The 21,391-nt window shown below is 42.1% G+C and overlaps 1 protein-coding gene across 3 annotated transcripts in view; it reads right to left on the bottom strand.

Annotated features, from left to right (window-relative positions):
- Window positions 1-13,667: 13,667 nt before the first annotated feature.
- Window positions 13,668-21,391, bottom strand: part of abhd6a (abhydrolase domain containing 6, acylglycerol lipase a) — a 38,403-nt gene continuing 30,679 nt past the window's right edge. For 2 of the 3 annotated variants that reach the window (XM_029692759.1, XM_029692758.1), the window contains exons 6-9: window positions 18,821-18,990; window positions 18,363-18,417; window positions 15,973-16,073; window positions 13,668-15,328 (exon numbers count right to left, since the gene is read on the bottom strand). In XM_029692759.1, coding sequence (XP_029548619.1) covers window positions 15,140-15,328; window positions 15,973-16,073; window positions 18,363-18,417; window positions 18,821-18,990 — 515 coding nt within the window. In that variant the 3' untranslated portion in view covers window positions 13,668-15,139. The remainder of the gene's footprint in view (window positions 15,329-15,972; window positions 16,074-18,362; window positions 18,418-18,820; window positions 18,991-21,391) is intronic. The other variant, XR_003867003.1, reaches the window with a different exon arrangement.

Here is a 21,391-nt window from a genome sequence, read left to right as displayed (position 1 = left end):
TGCAGGTTTTTTTGAAGTGGTGGACACTAACAACACAATCCTTTAGGCAGTTCTGGACACTAACAACACAATCCTTTAGGCAGTTCTGGACACAAACAACACAATCCTTTAGGCAGTTCTGGACACTAACAACACAATCCTTTAGGCAGTTCTGGACACTAACAACACAATCCTTTAGGCAGTTCTGGACACTAACAACACAATCCTTTAGGCAGTTCTGGACACTAACAACACAATCCTTTAGGCAGTTCTGGACACTAACAACACAATCCTTTAGGCAGTTCTGGACACAAACAACACAATCCTTTAGGCAGTTCTGGACACTAACAACACAATCCTTTAGGCAGTTCTGGACACTAACAATCCTTTAGGCAGTGCTGGACACTAACAACACAATCCTTTAGGTAGTTCTGGACACTAACAACACAATCCTTTAGGCAGTGCTGGACACTAACAACACAATCCTTTAGGCAGTTCTGGACACTAACAACACAATCCTTTAGGCAGTTCTGGACACTAACAACACAATCCTTTAGGCAGTTCTGGACACTAACAATCCTTTAGGCAGTGCTGGACACTAACAACACAATCCTTTAGGTAGTTCTGGACACTAACAACACAATCCTTTAGGCAGTTCTGGACACTAACAACACAATCCTTTAGGTAGTTCTGGACACTAACAATCCTTTAGGTAGTTCTGGACACTAACAATCCTTTATGTAGTTCTGGACACTAACAACACAATCCTTTAGGCAGTTCTGGACACTAACAACACAATCCTTTAGGCAGTTCTGGACACTAACAACACAATCCTTTAGGTAGTTCTGGACACTAACAATCCTTTAGGTAGTTCTGGACACTAACAATCCTTTAGGTAGTTCTGGACACTAACAACACAATCCTTTAGGCAGTTCTGGACACTAACAATCCTTTAGGCAGTGCTGGACACTAACAACACAATCCTTTAGGTAGTTCTGGACACTAACAACACAATCCTTTAGGTAGTTCTGGACACTAACAACACAATCCTTTAGGCAGTTCTGGACACTAACAACACAATCCTTTAGTCAGTTCTGGACACTAACAACACAATCCTTGAGGTAGTTCTGGACACTAACAATCCTTTAGGTAGTTCTGGACACTAACAATCCTTTAGGCAGTTCTGGACACTAACAATCCTTTAGGCAGTTCTGGACACTAACAACACAATCCTTTAGGCAGTTCTGGACACTAACAACACAATCCTTTAGGTAGTGCTGGACACTAACAACACAATCCTTTAGGCAAAACTGAAAGAACTGATCAGACCACAATGTTTTATTGTTTTATTTAACTAGGAAAGTCAGTTAAGAACAAATTCTTATTTACAATGATGACCTAACAAAAGGCAAAAGGCCTCCTGCGGGGACGGGGGCTGGGATTAAAAAATAAAAATAAATACAATATAAATATAGGACAAAACACACATGACAACAAGAGAAACAACACAACACTTCATAAAGAAAGACCTAAGACAACAACATAGCATGGCAGCAACACATGACAACACAGCATGGTAGCAACACAACATGGTAGCAACACAACATGGTAGCAACACAACATGGTAGCAACACAACATGGTAGCAACACAACACGGTAGCAACACAACACGGTAGCAACACAACATGGTAGCAACACAACATGGTAGCAACACAAAACATGGTTTGAAGTGATTCCTCTCATCAACACGAAATCCAAGATGGACCTTTTTTTTTTTAGCTACATGGTGACGTTCAACCATTCATGTTGTTTCAACCGGAATATAGCGGAGAGGATTCCAAACAAAGTAATGGATTTAGCAAGAAGCTCAGCAACAGCCGATTCCAGCATCAAGAGGACAGATGACAAATACAGTGGCTAGGGTACTAATTTATTTTTCCTGCAAGCTAGCTTGCCAACTTTAGTTTATCTACTAAAACCCATATTGTGTATTGCTGGCTGACATACTATCACAGATATTTTACCGGATGTATAAATGTGAAGCATCTGGTTGGCGTTTCCTCTCACTACCAAATATGGTGGTCTTTGATGTTTTTGCAAGTTTTGCCACTTTTTTTTAACCTTTATTTAACTAGGCAAGTCAGTTAAGAACAAATTCTTATTTACAATGATGACCTACCCCGGCCAAACACTAACCCGGACGACGCTGGTTCAGTTGTGCTCCGCCCTATGGGACTCCCAATCACGGCTGGGTGGTGAAACAGCTTGAAATCGACCCAGGGTCTGTAGTGACGCCTCAAGCACTGAGATAGAGTGCCTTAGACCACTGTGCCACTCGGGAGCTCCTTGTACTCCTTCTGTGAATCAACTTTTTTTCACGATAAGAATCATATGTCATCAATAACTACCTTGTTTACTGTAAAATGTTCTGTGATTTTGTTTACTCTGTACCAGCTGACTACTCAATTCACTGTCTCGTCAGCCCAGCCAGGCAATTTATAAACTTGATCTCCACTATAAAAAGCATCTAGACATGATCTCACATTTATTTTAGACTAACATTTAGTTTTCAACAGTGGTGATTTGTATAAACATTACTGCCTGTCTCTCAGATATTTGCAACGTTGTTTCAATATTCAAATACGATCTCCAGCTGTCCTATAGTAATGAACATGTCGCGAGTCGGGACGAGAGACAGAGGCAGGTAGCGTTTCTCAGTCAGTCGAAATCATGAATCAGCTGGCATCATTTTTATGGAAAGGTCAAAAGAAACAAAGTTTAGGGACCAAAGGTCAGATTTGCACCGGTCTAATGTCCATTGCTCGTGTTTCTTGGCCCAAGCAAGTCTCTTCTTATTATTGGTGTCCTTTAGTAGGGGTTTCTTTGCAGCAATTCGACCACAAAGGCCCGATTCACGCACATTGAGATGTGTCTGTTACTTGAACTCTGTGAAGCATTTATTTGGGCTGCAATCTGAGGTGTAGTTAACTCTAATGAACTTATCCTCTGCAGCAGAGGTAACTCTGGATCTTCCTTCCTGTGGCGGTCCTCATGAGAGCCAGTTTCATCATAGCGCTTCATGGTTTTTGCGACTGAACTTGAAGAAACTTTAAAAGTTCTAGAAATGTTCTTGAAATTGACTGACCTTCATGTCTTGAAGTTATGATGGACTGTCGTTTCTCTTTGCTTATTTGAGCTGTTCTTGCCATAATATGGACCTGGTATTGTACCAAATAGGGCTATGTTTCAAATTCGTTACCCAGAAACGGTGTCTCCCGTCATGCCGAACTAGCAGCATGCCAGATAGGGCCTAAACATTTTTTTGGCCATGTTCATGAAAAAGTGCTTTTCAAAAATGTATTTAACTAGGCAAGTCAGTTAATTAAGAACAAATCCTTATTTACGATTTTTACCTTGTCAGCTCGGTGATTCGATCTCGCAATCTTTCGGTTCCTGGCCCAACACTCTAACCACTAGGCTACCTGCCGCCCCAACACTCTAACCACTAGGCTACCTGCCCCCCCTACACTCTAACCACTAGGCTACCTACCGTCCCTACACTCTAACCACTAGGCTACCTGCCCCCCTACACTCTAACCACTAGGCTACCTGCCCCCCTACACTCTAACCACTAGGCTATCCTGCCGCCCCAACACTCTAACCACTAGGCTACCTGCCGCCCCTACACTCTAACCACTAGGCTACCTGCCGCCCCTACTGTATACCACCCCTACCTTGTCACAACACAACTGATTGGCTCAAACGCAGGAAATAAATCAATTCCACAAATGAACTTTTAGCAAGGCACACCTGTTAATTGAAATGCATTCCAGGTGACTACCACATGAAGCTGGTTGAGAAAATGGCAAGAGTGGGCAAAGCTGTCATCAAGGCCAAGGGAAGAATCTCAAATCTCAAATATATTTTGATTTGTTTAAGACTTTTTTGGTTACTACATGATTCCATATGTGTCATTTAATAGTTTTGATGTCTTCACTATTATTATACAATGTAGAAGATAGTAAAAAGAAAGAAAGAAAAACCTTTGAATGATGATTAGGTCCAAACTTTTGACTGGTTCTGTATATACATTTTCGTTTTATTCAGATTTTATTAGGGGGTGCAGCACCCTCAGCCCCCCTACTTTCCCTGGCTACGTAACTATGGCTGTCAAACTATTTAATTTTAAAAATTGAGTTTATCGCAGGATTTGCTGTGAATAACGATGGATAATCGCAAATTCATAACTTTCTCAAATTGAGCTGTAATTTACGATTTGTTATACAAAAAGCATTACAAGAATATTGCCGTTTAGAATTTAGATTTTGTCCAACTAAATTGAACCCTTTCTTTATCCTCAAAGTCAACTTGTTTACAAATCAAATCAAATTTTATTTGTCACATTCGCCGAATACAACAGGTGTAGTAGACCTTACAGTGAAATGCTGAATACAACAGGTGTAGTAGACCTTACAGTGAAATGCTGAATACAACTGGTGTAGTAGACCTCACAGTGAAATGCTGAATACAACAGGTGTAGTAGACCTTACAGTGAAATGCTGAATACAACAGGTGTAGATAGACCTTACAGTGAAATGCTGAATACAACAGGTGTAGTAGACCTTACAGTGAAATGCTGAATACAACAGGTGTAGTAGACCTTACAGTGAAATGCTGAATACAACAGGTGTAGTAGACCTTACGGTGAAATGCTGAATACAACAGGTGTAGTAGACCTTACAGTGAAATGCTGAATACAACAGGTGTAGTATACCTTACAGTGAAATGCTGATTACAACAGGTATAGTAGACCTTAGTGTAATGCTGAATACAACAGGTGTAGTAGACCTTACAGTGTAATGCTGAATACAACAGGTGTAGTAGACCTCACAGTGAAATGCTGAATACAACAGGTGTAGTAGACCTTACAGTGAAATGCTGAATACAACAGGTGTAGTAGACCTCACAGTGAAATGCTGAATACAACAGGTGTAGTAGACCTTACAGTGAAATACTGAATACAACAGGTGTAGTAGACCTAACAGTGAAATGCTGAATACAACAGGTGTAGATAGACCTTACAGTGTAATGCTGAATATAACAGGTGTAGTAGACCTCACAGTGAAATGCTGAATACAACAGGTGTAGTAGACCTGACAGTGAAATGCTGAATACAACAGGTGTAGATAGACCTTACAGTGAAATGCTGAATACAACAGGTGTAGATAGACCTTACAGTGAAATGCTGAATACAACAGGTGTAGTAGACCTTACAGTGAAATGCTGAATACAACAGGTGTAGTAGACCTCACAGTGAAATGCTGAATACAACAGGTGTAGTAGACCTCACAGTGAAATGCTGAATACAACAGGTGTAGTAGACCTTACAGTGAAATGCTGAATACAACAGGTGTAGTAGACCTTACAGTGAAATGCTGAATACAACAGGTGTAGTAGACCTCACAGTGAAATGCTGAATACAACAGGTATAGTAGACCTTACAGTGTAATGCTGAATACAACAGGTGTAGTAGACCTTACAGTGAAATGCTGAATACATCAGGTGTAGTAGACCTCACAGTGAAATGCTGAATACAACAGGTGTAGTAGACCTTACAGTGAAATGCTGAATACAACAGGTGTAGTAGACCTTACAGTGTAATGCTGAATACAACAGGTGTAGTAGACCTCACAGTGAAATGCTGAATACAACAGGTGTAGTAGACCTCACAGTGAAATGCTGAATACAACATGTGTAGTAGACCTCACAGTGAAATGCTGAATACAACAGGTGTAGTAGAGCTCACAATGAAATGCTGAATACAACAGGTGTAGATAGACCTTACAGTGAAATGCTGAATACAACAGGTGTAGTAGACCTTACAGTGAAATGCTGAATACAACAGGTGTAGTAGACCTCACAGTGAAATGCTGAATACAACAGGTGTAGTAGACCTCACAGTGAAATGCTGAATACAACAGGTGTAGTAGACCTTACAGTGAAATGCTGAATACAACAGGTGTAGTAGACCTTACAGTGAAATGCTGAATACAACAGGTGTAGTAGACCTCACAGTGAAATGCTGAATACAACAGGTATAGTAGACCTTACAGTGTAATGCTGAATACAACAGGTGTAGTAGACCTTACAGTGAAATGCTGAATACATCAGGTGTAGTAGACCTCACAGTGAAATGCTGAATACAACAGGTGTAGTAGACCTTACAGTGAAATGCTGAATACAACAGGTGTAGTAGACCTTACAGTGTAATGCTGAATACAACAGGTGTAGTAGACCTCACAGTGAAATGCTGAATACAACAGGTGTAGTAGACCTCACAGTGAAATGCTGAATACAACAGGTGTAGTAGACCTCACAGTGAAATGCTGAATACAACAGGTGTAGTAGACCTCACAATGAAATGCTGAATACAACAGGTGTAGACCTCACAGTGAAATGCAGAAAAAAACAGGTGTAGTAGACCTTACAGTGAAATGCTGAATACAACAGGTGTAGTAGACCTCACAGTGAAATGCTGAATACAACAGGTGTAGTAGACCTTACAGTGAAATGCTGAATACAACAGGTGTAGTAGACCTCACAGTGAAATGCTGAATACAACAGGTGTAGTAGACCTTACAGTGAAATGTCCAATACAACAGGTGTAGTAGACCTTACAGTGAAATGCTGAATACAACAGGTGTAGACCTTACAGTGAAATGCTGAATACAACAGGTGTAGTAGACCTCACAGTGAAATGCTGAATACAACAGGTGTAGTAGACCTTACAGTGAAATGTCCAATACAACAGGTGTAGTAGACCTTACAGTGAAATGCTGAATACAACAGGTGTAGACCTTACAGTGAAATGCTGAATACAACAGGTGTAGTAGACCTCACAGTGAAATGCTGAATACAACAGGTGTAGTAGACATTACAGTGAAATGCTGAATACAACAGGTGTAGTAGACCTTACAGTGAAATGCTGAATACAACAGGTGTAGACCTCACAGTGAAATGCTGAATACAACAGGTGTAGTAGACCTCACAGTGAAATGCTGAATACAACAGGTGTAGTAGACCTCACAGTGAAATGCTGAATACAACAGGTGTAGTAGAGCTCACAATGAAATGCTGAATACAACAGGTGTAGACCTCACAGTGAAATGCTGAATACAACAGGTGTAGTAGACCTTACAGTGAAATGCTGAATACAACAGGTGTAGTAGACCTCACAGTGAAATGCTGAATACAACAGGTGTAGTAGACCTTACAGTGAAATGCTGAATATAACAGGTGTAGTAGACCTCACAGTGAAATGCTGAATACAACAGGTGTAGTAGACCTTACAGTGAAATGCTGAATACAACAGGTGTAGTAGACCTTACAGTGAAATGCTGAATACAACAGGTGTAGTAGACCTTACAGTGAAATGCTGAATACAACAGGTGTAGTAGACCTCACAGTGAAATGCTGAATACAACAGGTATAGTAGACCTTACAGTGTAATGCTGAATAAAACAGGTGTAGTAGACCTTACAGTGAAATGCTGAATACATCAGGTGTAGTAGACCTCACAGTGAAATGCTGAATACAACAGGTGTAGTAGACCTTACAGTGAAATGCTGAATACAACAGGTGTAGTAGACCTTACAGTGTAATGCTGAATACAACAGGTGTAGTAGACCTCACAGTGAAATGCTGAATACAACAGGTGTAGTAGACCTCACAGTGAAATGCTGAATACAACAGGTATAGTAGACCTCACAGTGAAATGCTGAATACAACAGGTGTAGTAGAGCTCACAATGAAATGCTGAATACAACAGGTTTAGACCTCACAGTGAAATGCAGAAAAAAACAGGTGTAGTAGACCTTACAGTGAAATGCTGAATACAACAGGTGTAGTAGACCTCACAGTGAAATGCTGAATACAACAGGTGTAGTAGACCTTACAGTGAAATGTCCAATACAACAGGTGTAGTAGACATTACAGTGAAATGCTGAATACAACAGGTGTAGTAGACCTTTCAGTGAAATGCTGAATACAACAGGTGTAGACCTCACAGTGAAATGCTGAATACAACAGGTGTAGTAGACCTTACAGTGAAATGCTGAATACAACAGGTGTAGTAGACCTTACAGTGAAATGCTGAATACAACAGGTGTAGTAGACCTTACAGTGAAATGCCGAATACAACAGGTGTAGTAGACCTCACAGTGAAATGCTGAATACAACAGGTGTAGTAGACCTCACAGTGAAATGCTGAATACAACAGGTGTAGTAGACCTCACAGTGAAATGCTGAATACAACAGGTGTAGTAGACCTCACAATGAAATGCTGAATACAACAGGTGTAGACCTCACAGTGAAATGCAGAAAAAAACAGGTGTAGTAGACCTTACAGTGAAATGCTGAATACAACAGGTGTAGTAGACCTCACAGTGAAATGCTGAATACAACAGGTGTAGTAGACCTTACAGTGAAATGCTGAATACAACAGGTGTAGTAGACCTCACAGTGAAATGCTGAATACAACAGGTGTAGTAGAGCTCACAGTGAAATGCTGAATACAACAGGTGTAGTAGACCTCACAGTGAAATGCTGAATACAACAGGTGTAGTAGACCTTACAGTGAAATGTCCAATACAACAGGTGTAGTAGACCTTACAGTGAAATGCTGAATACAACAGGTGTAGACCTCACAGTGAAATGCTGAATACAACAGGTGTAGTAGACCTTACAGTGAAATGCTGAATACAACAGGTGTAGTAGACCTCACAGTGAAATGCTGAATACAACAGGTATAGTAGACCTTACAGTGTAATGCTGAATAAAACAGGTGTAGTAGACCTTACAGTGAAATGCTGAATACATCAGGTGTAGTAGACCTCACAGTGAAATGCTGAATACAACAGGTGTAGTAGACCTTACAGTGAAATGCTGAATACAACAGGTGTAGTAGACCTTACAGTGTAATGCTGAATACAACAGGTGTAGTAGACCTCACAGTGAAATGCTGAATACAACAGGTGTAGTAGACCTCACAGTGAAATGCTGAATACAACAGGTGTAGTAGACCTCACAGTGAAATGCTGAATACAACAGGTGTAGTAGAGCTCACAATGAAATGCTGAATACAACAGGTGTAGACCTCACAGTGAAATGCAGAAAAAAACAGGTGTAGTAGACCTTACAGTGAAATGCTGAATACAACAGGTGTAGTAGACCTCACAGTGAAATGCTGAATACAACAGGTGTAGTAGACCTTACAGTGAAATGTCCAATACAACAGGTGTAGTAGACATTACAGTGAAATGCTGAATACAACAGGTGTAGTAGACCTTACAGTGAAATGCTGAATACAACAGGTGTAGACCTCACAGTGAAATGCTGAATACAACAGGTGTAGTAGACCTTACAGTGAAATGCTGAATACAACAGGTGTAGTAGACCTTACAGTGAAATGCTGAATACAACAGGTGTAGTAGACCTCACAGTGAAATGCTGAATACAACAGGTGTAGTAGACCTTACAGTGAAATGCTGAATACAACAGGTGTAGTAGACCTCACAGTGAAATGCTGAATACAACAGGTGTAGTAGACCTCACAGTGAAATGCTGAATACAACAGGTGTAGTAGACCTCACAGTGTAATGCTGAATACAACAGGTGTAGTAGACCTTACAGTGAAATGCTGAATACAACAGGTGTAGTAGACCTCACAGTGAAATGCTGAATACAACAGGTGTAGTAGACCTTACAGTGAAATGCTGAATACAACAGGTGTTGTAGACCTCACAGTGAAATGCTGAAAACAACAGGTGTAGTAGACCTCACAGTGAAATGCTGAATACAACAGGTGTAGTAGACCTTACAGTGAAATGCTGAATACAACAGGTGTAGTAGACCTTACAGTGAAATGCTGAATACAACAGGTGTAGTAGACCTTACAGTGAAATGCTGAATACAACAGGTGTAGTAGACCTCACAGTGAAATGCTGAATACAACAGGTGTAGTAGACCTCACAGTGAAATGCTGAATACAACAGGTGTAGATCTCACAGTGAAATGCTGAATACAACAGGTGTAGTAGACCTCACAGTGAAATGCTGAATACAACAGGTGTAGTAGACCTCACAGTGAAATGCTGAATACAACAGGTGTAGTAGACCTCACAGTGAAATGCTGAATACAACAGGTGTAGTAGACCTTACAGTGAAATGCTGAATACAACAGGTGTAGTAGACCTCACAGTGAAATGCTGAATACAACAGGTGTAGTAGACCTCACAGTGAAATGCTGAATACAACAGGTGTAGTAGACTTACAAGCCCTTAACCAACTTTGCAGTTCAATAAATAAAGTGAAGAGAATATTTACGAATAAACTAAAGTAAAAAATAAAATAAAAAGTAACGCAATAAAATGACATAACAATAACGAGGCCATATACAGGGGTACCGGTACAGAGTCAATGTGGAGGCCATATACAGGGGATACCGGTACCGAGTCAATGTGCGGCGGTATATACAGGGGATACCGGTACCGAGTCAATGTGCGGGGGTATATACAGGGGATACCGGTACCGAGTCAATGTGCGGGGGTACAGGTTTGTCGAGGTAATTTGTACATATAGGCAGGGGAAAAGTGGCTATGCATAGATAATAAACAGAGAGTCGCAGCAGTGTAAAAACGAAGGGCTCAATGTAAATTATAAATTGTTCAGCAGTCTTATAGCTTGGGGGTAGAAGCTGTTAAGGAGCCTTTTGGACCTAGACTTGGCGCTCCGGTACCGCTTGCCGTGCGGTAGCAGAGAGAACAGTCTATGACTTGGCTGACTAGAGTCTTTGACAATTTTAAGGGCCTTACTCTGACACCGCCTAGTATAGAGGTCCTTGATGGCAGGAAGCTTGGCCCCAGTGATGTATTTGACCGAACGCACTACCCTCTGTAGCACCTTACGATCGGATGCAGAGCAGTTACCATACCAGGTGGTGAGGCAACCGGTCAGGATGCTCTCGATGGTGCAGCTGTAGAACTTTTTGAGGATCTCAGGACCCATGCCATATCTTTTCAGTCTCCTGAAGGGGAAAGGTGTTGTCGTGCCCTCTTCACGACTGTCTTGGTGTGTTTGGAACATGATAGTTAGTTGGTGATGTGGACACCAAGGAACTTGAAGCTCTCAACCTGCTCCACTTCAGTCCCGTCGATGAGAATGGGAGCCTGTTCGGCCCTCCTTTTCCTATAGTCCACGATCAGCTACTTTGTCTTGCTCACATTGAGGGAGATGTTGTTGTCCTGTCATCACACTGCCAGGTCTCTGACCTCCTCCCTATAGGCTGTCTCATCATTGTTGGTGATCAGGCCTACCACTGTTGTGTCATCTGCAAACTTAATGATGGTGTTGGAGTCGTGTTTGGCCACACAGCTGTGGGTGAACAGCGAGTACAGGAGGGGACTAAGCACGCACCCCTGAGGGGCCCCAGTGGTGAGGATCAGGGTGGCAGATGTGTCAGGAAGTCCAGGATCCAGTTGCAGAGGAAGGTGTTCAGTCCCAGGATCCTTAGCTTAGTGATGAGCTTCGTGGGCACTATGGTGTTGAACGCTGAGCTGTAGTCAATGAATAGAATTCTCACATAGGTGTTCCTTTTGTCCAGGTGGGAAAGGGCAGTGTGGAGTACAATAGAGATTGCGTCATCTTTGGATCTGTTGGGGCGGTATGCAAATTGGAGTGGGTCTAGGGTGTCCGGGAGGATGCTGTTGATGTGAGCCATGACCAGCCTTTCAAAGCACTTCATGGCTACAGATGTGAGTGCTACTGGTCGGTAGTCATTTAGGCAGGTTGCCTTCGCTTTCTTGGGCACAGGGATGATGGTGGTCTGCTTGAAACATGTTGGTATAACAGACTCGGTCAGGGACAGGTTGAAAATGTCAGTGAAGTCCAGTGGCGATTTAAGCATGTAAATCTTGGTGGGGCAAACTCCCCAAAATGGTTTATGCATGCCAGCAAAGCCACTATACAACACAACACTAAACAATACATTAATTGCACTAGAACGGTGACAAACGGTGCCCAGAAACTGTTAGGGTCTACATAAAGCTGTCCCCAACAGCAGAGCTTTCTTTTCAGCACCAAGAAGTGAATCCTTACCACCGCTACACCTGGTTATCAGCGGAGCCTTGTCTGGCAGCGAAACAGTTCATTCAGCCTCATTTCCTGCCTTTAAAAAAAGCATTGCTGATATGGCTGACTTGCTTAAACAAATGTGGTTTCTAATGCCAGTTGAGATGTACGAGCTATTGCATAAGGGTACGACAAGCGGATAAGAGGCAATCCGTAATTTTGATTAAGACATTAATGAGTGAGCTAGGACGGACGTAGTCAATATAACTATTTGTTTAGCACTTTGAAATGTACAGCGACAGAATTCAGAACATGGGCTGTTCTTACAATGTTCTCCCTGGACACCAGGTCAGAACCGTAGGATAAATAAAGGGTGTATATAAGCTGACAAGGAAAGCTCTTACAATATTCAATGATTACATTTCTCTAAAACAGGTTATAGGCTACATGTTCACCACCAAGTCAGAACAGTAGGCGAACTTAAGAGGGATAAATAGACCAAATGATTAGGCTGAGGCACATGGGCTACTAATATTTTCTCTGTATACATCAATGATGTTGCTCTTGCTGCTGGCGATTCTCTGATCCACCTCTACGCAGCAGACGACACCATTCTGTATACATCTGGCCCTTCTATGGACACTGTGTTAACTAACCTCCAGACGAGCTTCAATGCCATACAATTCTCCTTCCGTGGTCTCCAACTGCTCTTAAACGCTAGTAAAACTAAATGCATGCTCTTCAACCGATCACTGCCTGCACCTGCCCACCCGTCCAGCATCACTACTCTGGACGGTTCTTACTTAGAATATGTGGACAACTACAAATACCTAGGTGTCTGGTTAGACTGTAAACTCTCCTTCCAGACTCACATCAAACATCTCCAATCCAAAATTAAATCTAGAATCCGCTTCCTATTTCGCAAACAAAGCACCCTTTGAAATCTGAAACAAACCCCCAAAACTTTCCTCAAAGCTTTTCCCCCAAACCTTGAAACAATATCACTAAGCTTTTCTCACCCCATATCAAGGCCCAGCCCCAAAACAACTGTAGCTCCACCCCATGTCAAGGCCCAGCCCCAAAACAGCTGTAGCTCAACCCCATGTCAAGGCCCAGCCCCAAAACAGCTGTAGCTCCACCCCATATCAAGGCCCAGCCCCCAAAACAGCTGTAGCTCCACCCCATATCAAGGCCCAGCCCCAAAAACAGCTGTAGCTCCACCCCATATCAAGGCCCAGCCCCCAAAACAGCTGTAGCTCCACCCCATATCAAGGCCCAGCCCCCAAAACAGCTGTAGCTCCACCCCATATCAAGGCCCAGCCCCCAAAACAGCTGTAGCTCCACCCCATATCAAGGCCCAGCCCCCAAAACAGCTGTAGCTCCACCCCATATCAAGGCCCAGCCCCAAAAACAGCTGTAGCTCCACCCCATATCAAGGCCCAGCCCCCAAAACAGCTGTAGCTCCACCCCATAAAGGCCCAGCCCCCAAAACAGCTGTAGTTCCACCCCATATCAAGGCCCAGCCCCAAAACAACTAAGTCCAATGTGATTGGTCCATGAATGTCATGTCAGCATGAGAAGAGAGTTTTATTTTGTGCTTTACGTGAACAAGCAAAACATTGAGTAGATGCATTAACATGTACAAGGATAAGAAAAGTGTCACAAATCTATATTTTTTTTGTCTCAATGTAACTTAATGACATGGCATCAGCTAAAACGGAACAAAGCAAACTTGAAAATATGCAGTCATTGGTTGTTGTGTCTCATTGCATCGATACTCTTATCGTCATGCATCGATCCTAACAGGTTATATCACATATAACAGGGTATAGCAGCCATTGAATAAAAAATATTTGGTTAATAATAACAATATTACAAAACGTACGTCATTGTTTTTGCTCCATTGCTCCATTGTTTTTTATAACATTTATTTTATCATAAAACACAATGACAAAATGTTCCTTCAATATGTTCCTAATGTACAAGGTGTAATATGTTGTCTGTGGTTAATAATAAGACCATGTGCCAACCTTCAACAAGACAAACCAGACCAAACTAACTAACAACAACCAGAAGTAGTTTGATTTGAGTTTGCGTCTTCCTTTACTTCTTGGGTTTTCAGGCGGGAAGTTTCAGACACTACCAACCACAGTCCTTCAGCTGACTCAGAGGTATCACAAACTCAAATAAAGTATAAAATCATGTAATTAAGTTAGTAACACATCGGCAATTAAACAAAGAATATAACATTTGAAATTAAGGTCCTTAAATCACTAAATAAATGCAATGTCACAATATTGTATCCCAGTATCTTCGCCTTATAATCAAATTCAAGCATGAAACAGCAGCCAGCTGGTTGATGGGCTCATTCCCTGAGGACTACATTAGAAAAATATTACTAGATCATTTACAGATTAGATTTTTTACAGATGCGATAAACGCTCACTGTAGGCTGGTTTCCTGGACACAGATTAAACCTAAAACCTAGTACCTTCTGACTGAAACCTGAAACCCTGACTGAAACCTAGTCCCTGACTGAAACCTAGTCCCTGACTGAAACCTAGTCCCTGACTGAAACCTAGTCCCTGACTGAAACCTAAAAACCTGACTGAAACCTGAAAACCTGACTGAAACCCTGAAACTCTGACTGAAACCCTGACTGAAACCTAGTACCTCCTGACTGAAACCTGAAACCCTGACTGAAATCTGAAACCCTGACTGAAACCTGAAACCCTGACTGAAACCTGAAACCCTGACTGAAACCCTGACTGAAACCTGAAACTCTGACTGAAACCTAGTCCCTGACTGAAACCTGAAACCCTGACTGAAACCTAGTCCCTGACTGAAACCTGAAACCCTGACTGAAACCTAGTCCCTGACTGAAACCTGAAACCCTGACTGAAACCTAGTCCCTGACTGAAACGCATGTTCAATGGAGATCAAACCCCCATTGAAAGTGCTTCTTTTCCTAGGACTAGGTTTAACCTTGTCCGGGAAACGGGCACTATAAAAGTCTGAACTCCAGGTAGTCAGTCTCAGGAGAGTTTCTTGCTGTTGTTAGAGCCAGAGCCAGTGTTGTGTTGGTTATTGATAAAGTCCATGATGAGCTGAGCTGTCTTGCGAGGTCGCTCCATCACCACAGAGTGACCACAGTTGTCCAGCAGGTCCACCTGACAGCCAGAGACGGCCTCCTTCAGCATAGATGATCCAGACACGTCCACCACCTGATGGAGGAAGAGAGGAGAGGAGGGAGTACAATTAAGAGGAACACTCTCTTAGACCCTTTTCTATCTAGAACCTAAACGGGTTCTTTCGCTGTCCCTATAGGAGAACACTTTGAAGAACCGTTTTTGGTTCCATGTAGAACTTTAAAGGTAGCCTAGTGGTTAGAGCGTTGGACTAGTAACCAAAAGGTTGCTGGATCGAATCCCCGAGCTGACAAGGTAAAAATCTGTCGTTCTGCCCCTGAACAAGGCAGTTAACCCACTGTTCCTAGACCGTTATTGAAAATAAGAACTGGTTCTTAACTGACTTGCCTAGTTAAATAAAAGGTTAAAACATTTTTTTAAAGGGTTCTACTTAGAACCAAAAATGGTTCTCCTATGGGGACAGCCGAATAACCCTTTTTTTCCTATTGTTTTATAATTTTAATCATTACAATTATAAAGACAAACAGAAAATAACCTAAAATAGTCACATACATTATATACAAAACAAAATCCCTTTTTTCTAAGAGTGTACACAAGTAGTGTCTGCACATCCTGTTACTTGCAACTTGCATTACTTGTAATAAAAGAAAGATACACTGTTGATTGATCCCACAGTTTTATTGTACAATGTTATGACCCAACGGTCTTGAAATGCTTACCTGGTCATGCTTCCCCCAGATGACCTGTGTTGGGACTGTGATCAGATGCATGTTCTCATGTAAAGAGTGTCTGGACTTCTCTCCTACGATCTCCATGAACACTGAGGAAAGATAGGAGAATACCTATTCCACTAAGGAAAGATAGGAGAATACCTATTCCACTAAGGAAAGATAGGAGAATACCTATTCCACTAAGGAAAGATAGGAGAATACCTATTCCACTAAGGAAAGATAGGAGAATACCTATTCCACTAAGGAAAGATAGGAGAATACCTATTCCACTAAGGAAAGATAGGAGAATACCTATTCCACTGAGGAAAGATAGAATACCTATTCCACTGAGGAAAGATAGAATACCTATTCCACTGAGGAAAGATAGAATACCTATTCCACTAAGGAAAGATAGGAGAATACCTATTCCACTAAGGAAAGATAGGAGAATACCTATTCCACTAAGGAAAGATAGGAGAATACCTATTCCACTGAGGAAAGATAGGAGAATACCTATTCCACTGAGGAAAGATAGGAGAATACCTATTCCACTGAGGAAAGATAGGAGAATACCTATTCCACTGAGGAAAGATAGGAGAATACCTATTCCACTGAGGAAAGATAGGAGAATACCTATTCCACTAAGGAAAGATAGGAGAATACCTATTCCACTGAGGAAAGATAGGAGAATACCTATTCCACTGAGGAAAGATAGGAGAATACCTATTCCACTGAGGAAAGATAGGAGAATACCTATTCCACTGAGGAAAGATAGGAGAATACCTATTCCACTGAGGAAAGATAGGAGAATACCTATTCCACTGAGGAAAGATAGGAGAATACCTATTCCACTGAGGAAAGATAGGAGAATACCTATTCCACTGAGGAAAGATAGGAGAATACCTATTCCACTGAGGAAAGATAGGAGAATACCTATTCCACTAAGGAAAGATAGGAGAATACCTATTCCACTGAGGAAAGATAGGAGAATACCTATTCCACTGAGGAAAGATAGGAGAATACCTATTCCACTGAGGAAAGATAGGAGAATACCTATTCCACTAAGGAAAGATAGGAGAATACCTATTCCACTAAGGAAAGATAGGAGAATACCTATTCCACTAAGGAAAGATAGGAGAATACCTATTCCACTAAGGAAAGATAGGAGAATACCTATTCCACTAAGGAAAGATAGGAGAATACCTATTCCACTGAGGAAAGATAGGAGAATACCTATTCCACTGAGGAAAGATAGGAGAATACCTATTCCACTAAGGAAAGATAGGAGAATACCTATTCCACTAAGGAAAGATAGGAGAATACCTATTCCACTGAGGAAAGATAGGAGAATACCTATTCCACTGAGGAAAGATAGGAGAATACCTATTCCACTGAGGAAAGATAGGAGAATACCTATTCCACTAAGGAAAGATAGGAGAATACCTATCCACTGAGGAAAGATAGGAGAATACCTATTCCACTGAGGAAAGATAGGAGAATACCTATTCCACTGAGGAAAGATAGGAGAATACCTATTCCACTGAGGAAAGATAGGAGAATACCTATTCCACTAAGGAAAGATAGGAGAATACCTATCCACTGAGGAAAGATAGGAGAATACCTATTCCACTGAGGAAAGATAGGAGAATACCTATTCCACTAAGGAAAGATAGGAGAATACCTATTCCACTAAGGAAAGATAGGAGAATACCTATTCCACTAAGGAAAGATAGGAGAATACCTATTCCACTAAGGAAAGATAGGAGAATACCTATTCCACTAAGGAAAGATAGGAGAATACCTATTCCACTGAGGAAAGATAGGAGAATACCTATTCCACTGAGGAAAGATAGGAGAATACCTATCCACTAAGGAAAGATAGGAGAATACCTATTCCACTAAGGAAAGATAGGAGAATACCTATTCCACTGAGGAAAGATAGGAGAATACCTATTCCACTGAGGAAAGATAGGAGAATACCTATTCCACTGAGGAAAGATAGGAGAATACCTATTCCACTAAGGAAAGATAGGAGAATACCTATCCACTGAGGAAAGATAGGAGAATACCTATTCCACTGAGGAAAGATAGGAGAATACCTATTCCACTGAGGAAAGATAGGAGAATACCTATTCCACTAAGGAAAGATAGGAGAATACCTATCCACTGAGGAAAGATAGGAGAATACCTATTCCACTGAGGAAAGATAGGAGAATACCTATTCCACTGAGGAAAGATAGGAGAATACCTATTCACTTACACATGCATATACAATATACAATATGCACCACAAAACCCCCCAAAAAACATTCCACCAGGTGTGATTGACAAGTCTGACAGGATCATTAAATTATTCAATGAATGTTTTTTGAAGCAGACATTCAAACCAAGTCCCTCACACTCTCTGTAGAAGTCGTTGTTTGGAACTCGAACATCCACCAATCCCTGAAGAATCTGTTAAAAGAAGAAGAACGGTTATTGTAAGAAACCATGCAGTAGATTGTTGTTAAAAAAAAAAGCCAACAAGTTGAAGTAAAGAGAAGCTTTTGACTAGTTCTAGTAGTAGTCGTCCGTTTTTTATTTTTGTTATTGACTAAATCCTGAAGATGTTGACCAGCCGCCAACAACAACAAAACTAAGACCTGGATTCAATCCGATCAGCAGTAGATCTGTGTGATAGCGCGCATGACATTAAAAGGTTATTTTCGATTGAGCCGACGTATGCACCGTTTACCACGAATGTGGTCTCCACGAACGCAGGAAAACAATGCTTTGAAAAAGGTCCCATAGCCTGACAAAGCGCGATCAGATTGAATCACGGCCTAAGTGATCCCGACCGAAATGTATCAATGATTACCTGTTGAGGGATCTTGAAGCGTACGAAAGAGCAGAGTTTGAGCATATCCTCCATCTCCTCTGGGGTAGAGGGGATTAGAGGGATGCCCTGGGGATCCAGGCTCCCACTCAGTTCCCGGTCCTTCTCCAGCTCCCTCAGCCGCTCCACAAACGGACTCTCGTTCGGAAGACCTGAAAAAGAACACAAAAAAAGAAGATCTAAACTGAATAAAAATATATAAAACGCAACATCAAATCAAATTGTATTTGTCTCATGAGCCGAATACAACAGGTGTAATAGACCTTACATTGAAATGCTTACTTACTGGCCCTTAACCAACAATGCAGTGTTAGGAAAAATAAGTGTTCAAGTATTTATTAAAATAAACTGAAGTAAAAAGAAAAAAAGAAAATAATTAAAGAGCAGCAGTAAAATAACAATAGCGAGGATATATACAGGGGGTACCGGTACAGAGTCAATGTGGAGGCTATATACAGGGTGTTACGGTACAGAGTCAATGTGGAGGCTATATACAGGGGGGTACCGGTACAGAGTCAATGTGGAGGCTATATACAGGGGGTACCGGTACAGAGTCAATGTGGAGGCTATATACAGGGGGTACCGGTACAGAGTCAATGTGAGGCTATATACAGGGGGTACCGGTACAGAGTCAATGTGGAGGCTATATACAGGGGGTACCGGTACAGAGTCAATGTGGAGGCTATATACAGGGGGTACCGGTACAGAGTCAATGTGAAGGCTATATACAGGGGGTACCGGTACAGAGTCAATGTGGAGGCTATATACAGGGGGTACCGGTACAGAGTCAATGTGGAGGCTATATACAGGGGGTACCGGTACAGAGGCAATGTGGAGGCTATATACAGGGGGGTACCGGTACAGAGTCAATGTGGAGGCTATATACAGGGGGTACCGGTACAGAGGCAATGTGGAGGCTATATACAGGGGGGTACCGGTACAGAGTCAATGTGGAGGCTATATACAGGGGGGTACCGGTACAGAGTCAATGTGGAGGCTATATACAGGTGGTACCGGTACAGAGTCAATGTGGAGGCTATATACAGGTGGTACCGGTACAGAGTCAATGTGGAGGCTATATACAGGGGGTACCGGTACAGAGTCAATGTGGAGGCTATATACAGGGGGTACCGGTACAGAGTCAATGTGGAGGCTATATACAGGGTGTTACGGTACAGAGTCAATGTGGAGGCTATATACAGGGGGTACCGGTACAGAGTCAATGTGGAGGCTATATACAGGGGGTACCGGTACAGAGTCAATGTGGAGGCTATTACAGGGGGCGGGGGTCATGTGGAGGCTATATACAGGGGGTACCAGTACAGAGTCAATGTGGAGGCTATATACAGGGTGTTACGGTACAGAGTCAATGTGGAGGCTATATACAGGGGGTACCGGTACAGAGTCAATGTGGAGGCTATATACAGGGTGTTCCGGTACAGAGTCAATGTGGAGGCTATATACAGGTGGTACCGGTACAGAGTCTATGTGCGGGGGCACCGGTTAGTTGAGGTAATTGAGGTAATATGTACATGTAGGTAGAAGTAAAGTGACTATGCAAAGATAATAAACAGAGAGTAGCAGCATAAAAATGAGGGTTGGGGGGGGTGCAAATAGTCTGGGTAGCTATTTGATTAGATGTTCAGGAGTCTTATGGCTTGGGGGTAGAAGCTGTTAAGAAGCCTCATGGACCTGGACTTGGCGCTCCGGTACCGCTTGACGTGCGGTATAGACAGGGCTCTAACTCCTCTAGCTCCACAATGAAATAGGGTGCAGGCCAGGCAGCAGGCTGTTAGCCAGCCTGCCAGCTTAGTGGAGTCTGCCACTAGCACAGTCAGTGTAGTCAGCTCAGCTATCCCCGTTGAGACCGTGTCTGTGCCTCGATCTAGGTTGGGCAAAACTAAACATGGCGGTGTTCGTCTTAGCAATCTCACTGGAATAAAGACCTCCTCCATTCCTGCCATTATTGAAAGAGACTGTGATACCTCACATCTCAAAATAGGGCTACTTAATGTTAGATCCCTCACTTCCAAGGCAGTTATAGTCAATGAACTAATCACTGATCATAATCTTGATGTGATTGGCCTGACTGAAACATGGCTTAAGCCTGATGAATTTACTGTGTTAAATGAGGCCTCACCTCCTGGTTACACTAGTGACCATATCCCCGCGCATCCCTCAAAGGCGGAGGTGTTGATAACATTTATGATAGCAAATTTCAATTTACCTGTTTTCATCTTTTAAGCTTCTAGTCATGAGATCTATGCAGCTTACTCAATCACTTTTTAAATCTACTGTTTACAGGCCTCCTGGGCCATATACAGCGTTCCTCACTGAGTTCCCTGAATTCCTATCGGACCTTGTAGTTATGGCAGATAATATTCTAATTTTTGGTGACTTTAATATTCACATGGAAAAGTCCACAGACCCACTCCAAAAGGCTTTCGGAGCCATCATCGACTCAGTTGGTTTTGTCCAACATGTCTCTGGACCTACTCACTGCCACAGTCATACTCTGGACCTAGTTTTGTCCCGTGGAATAAATGTTGTGGA

The sequence above is a fragment of the Salmo trutta genome, chromosome 16, assembly GCF_901001165.1.
Source record: "Salmo trutta chromosome 16, fSalTru1.1, whole genome shotgun sequence".
NCBI lineage: Eukaryota > Metazoa > Chordata > Actinopteri > Salmoniformes > Salmonidae > Salmo > Salmo trutta.
This window is presented reverse-complemented; position numbering and strand designations above follow the sequence as displayed.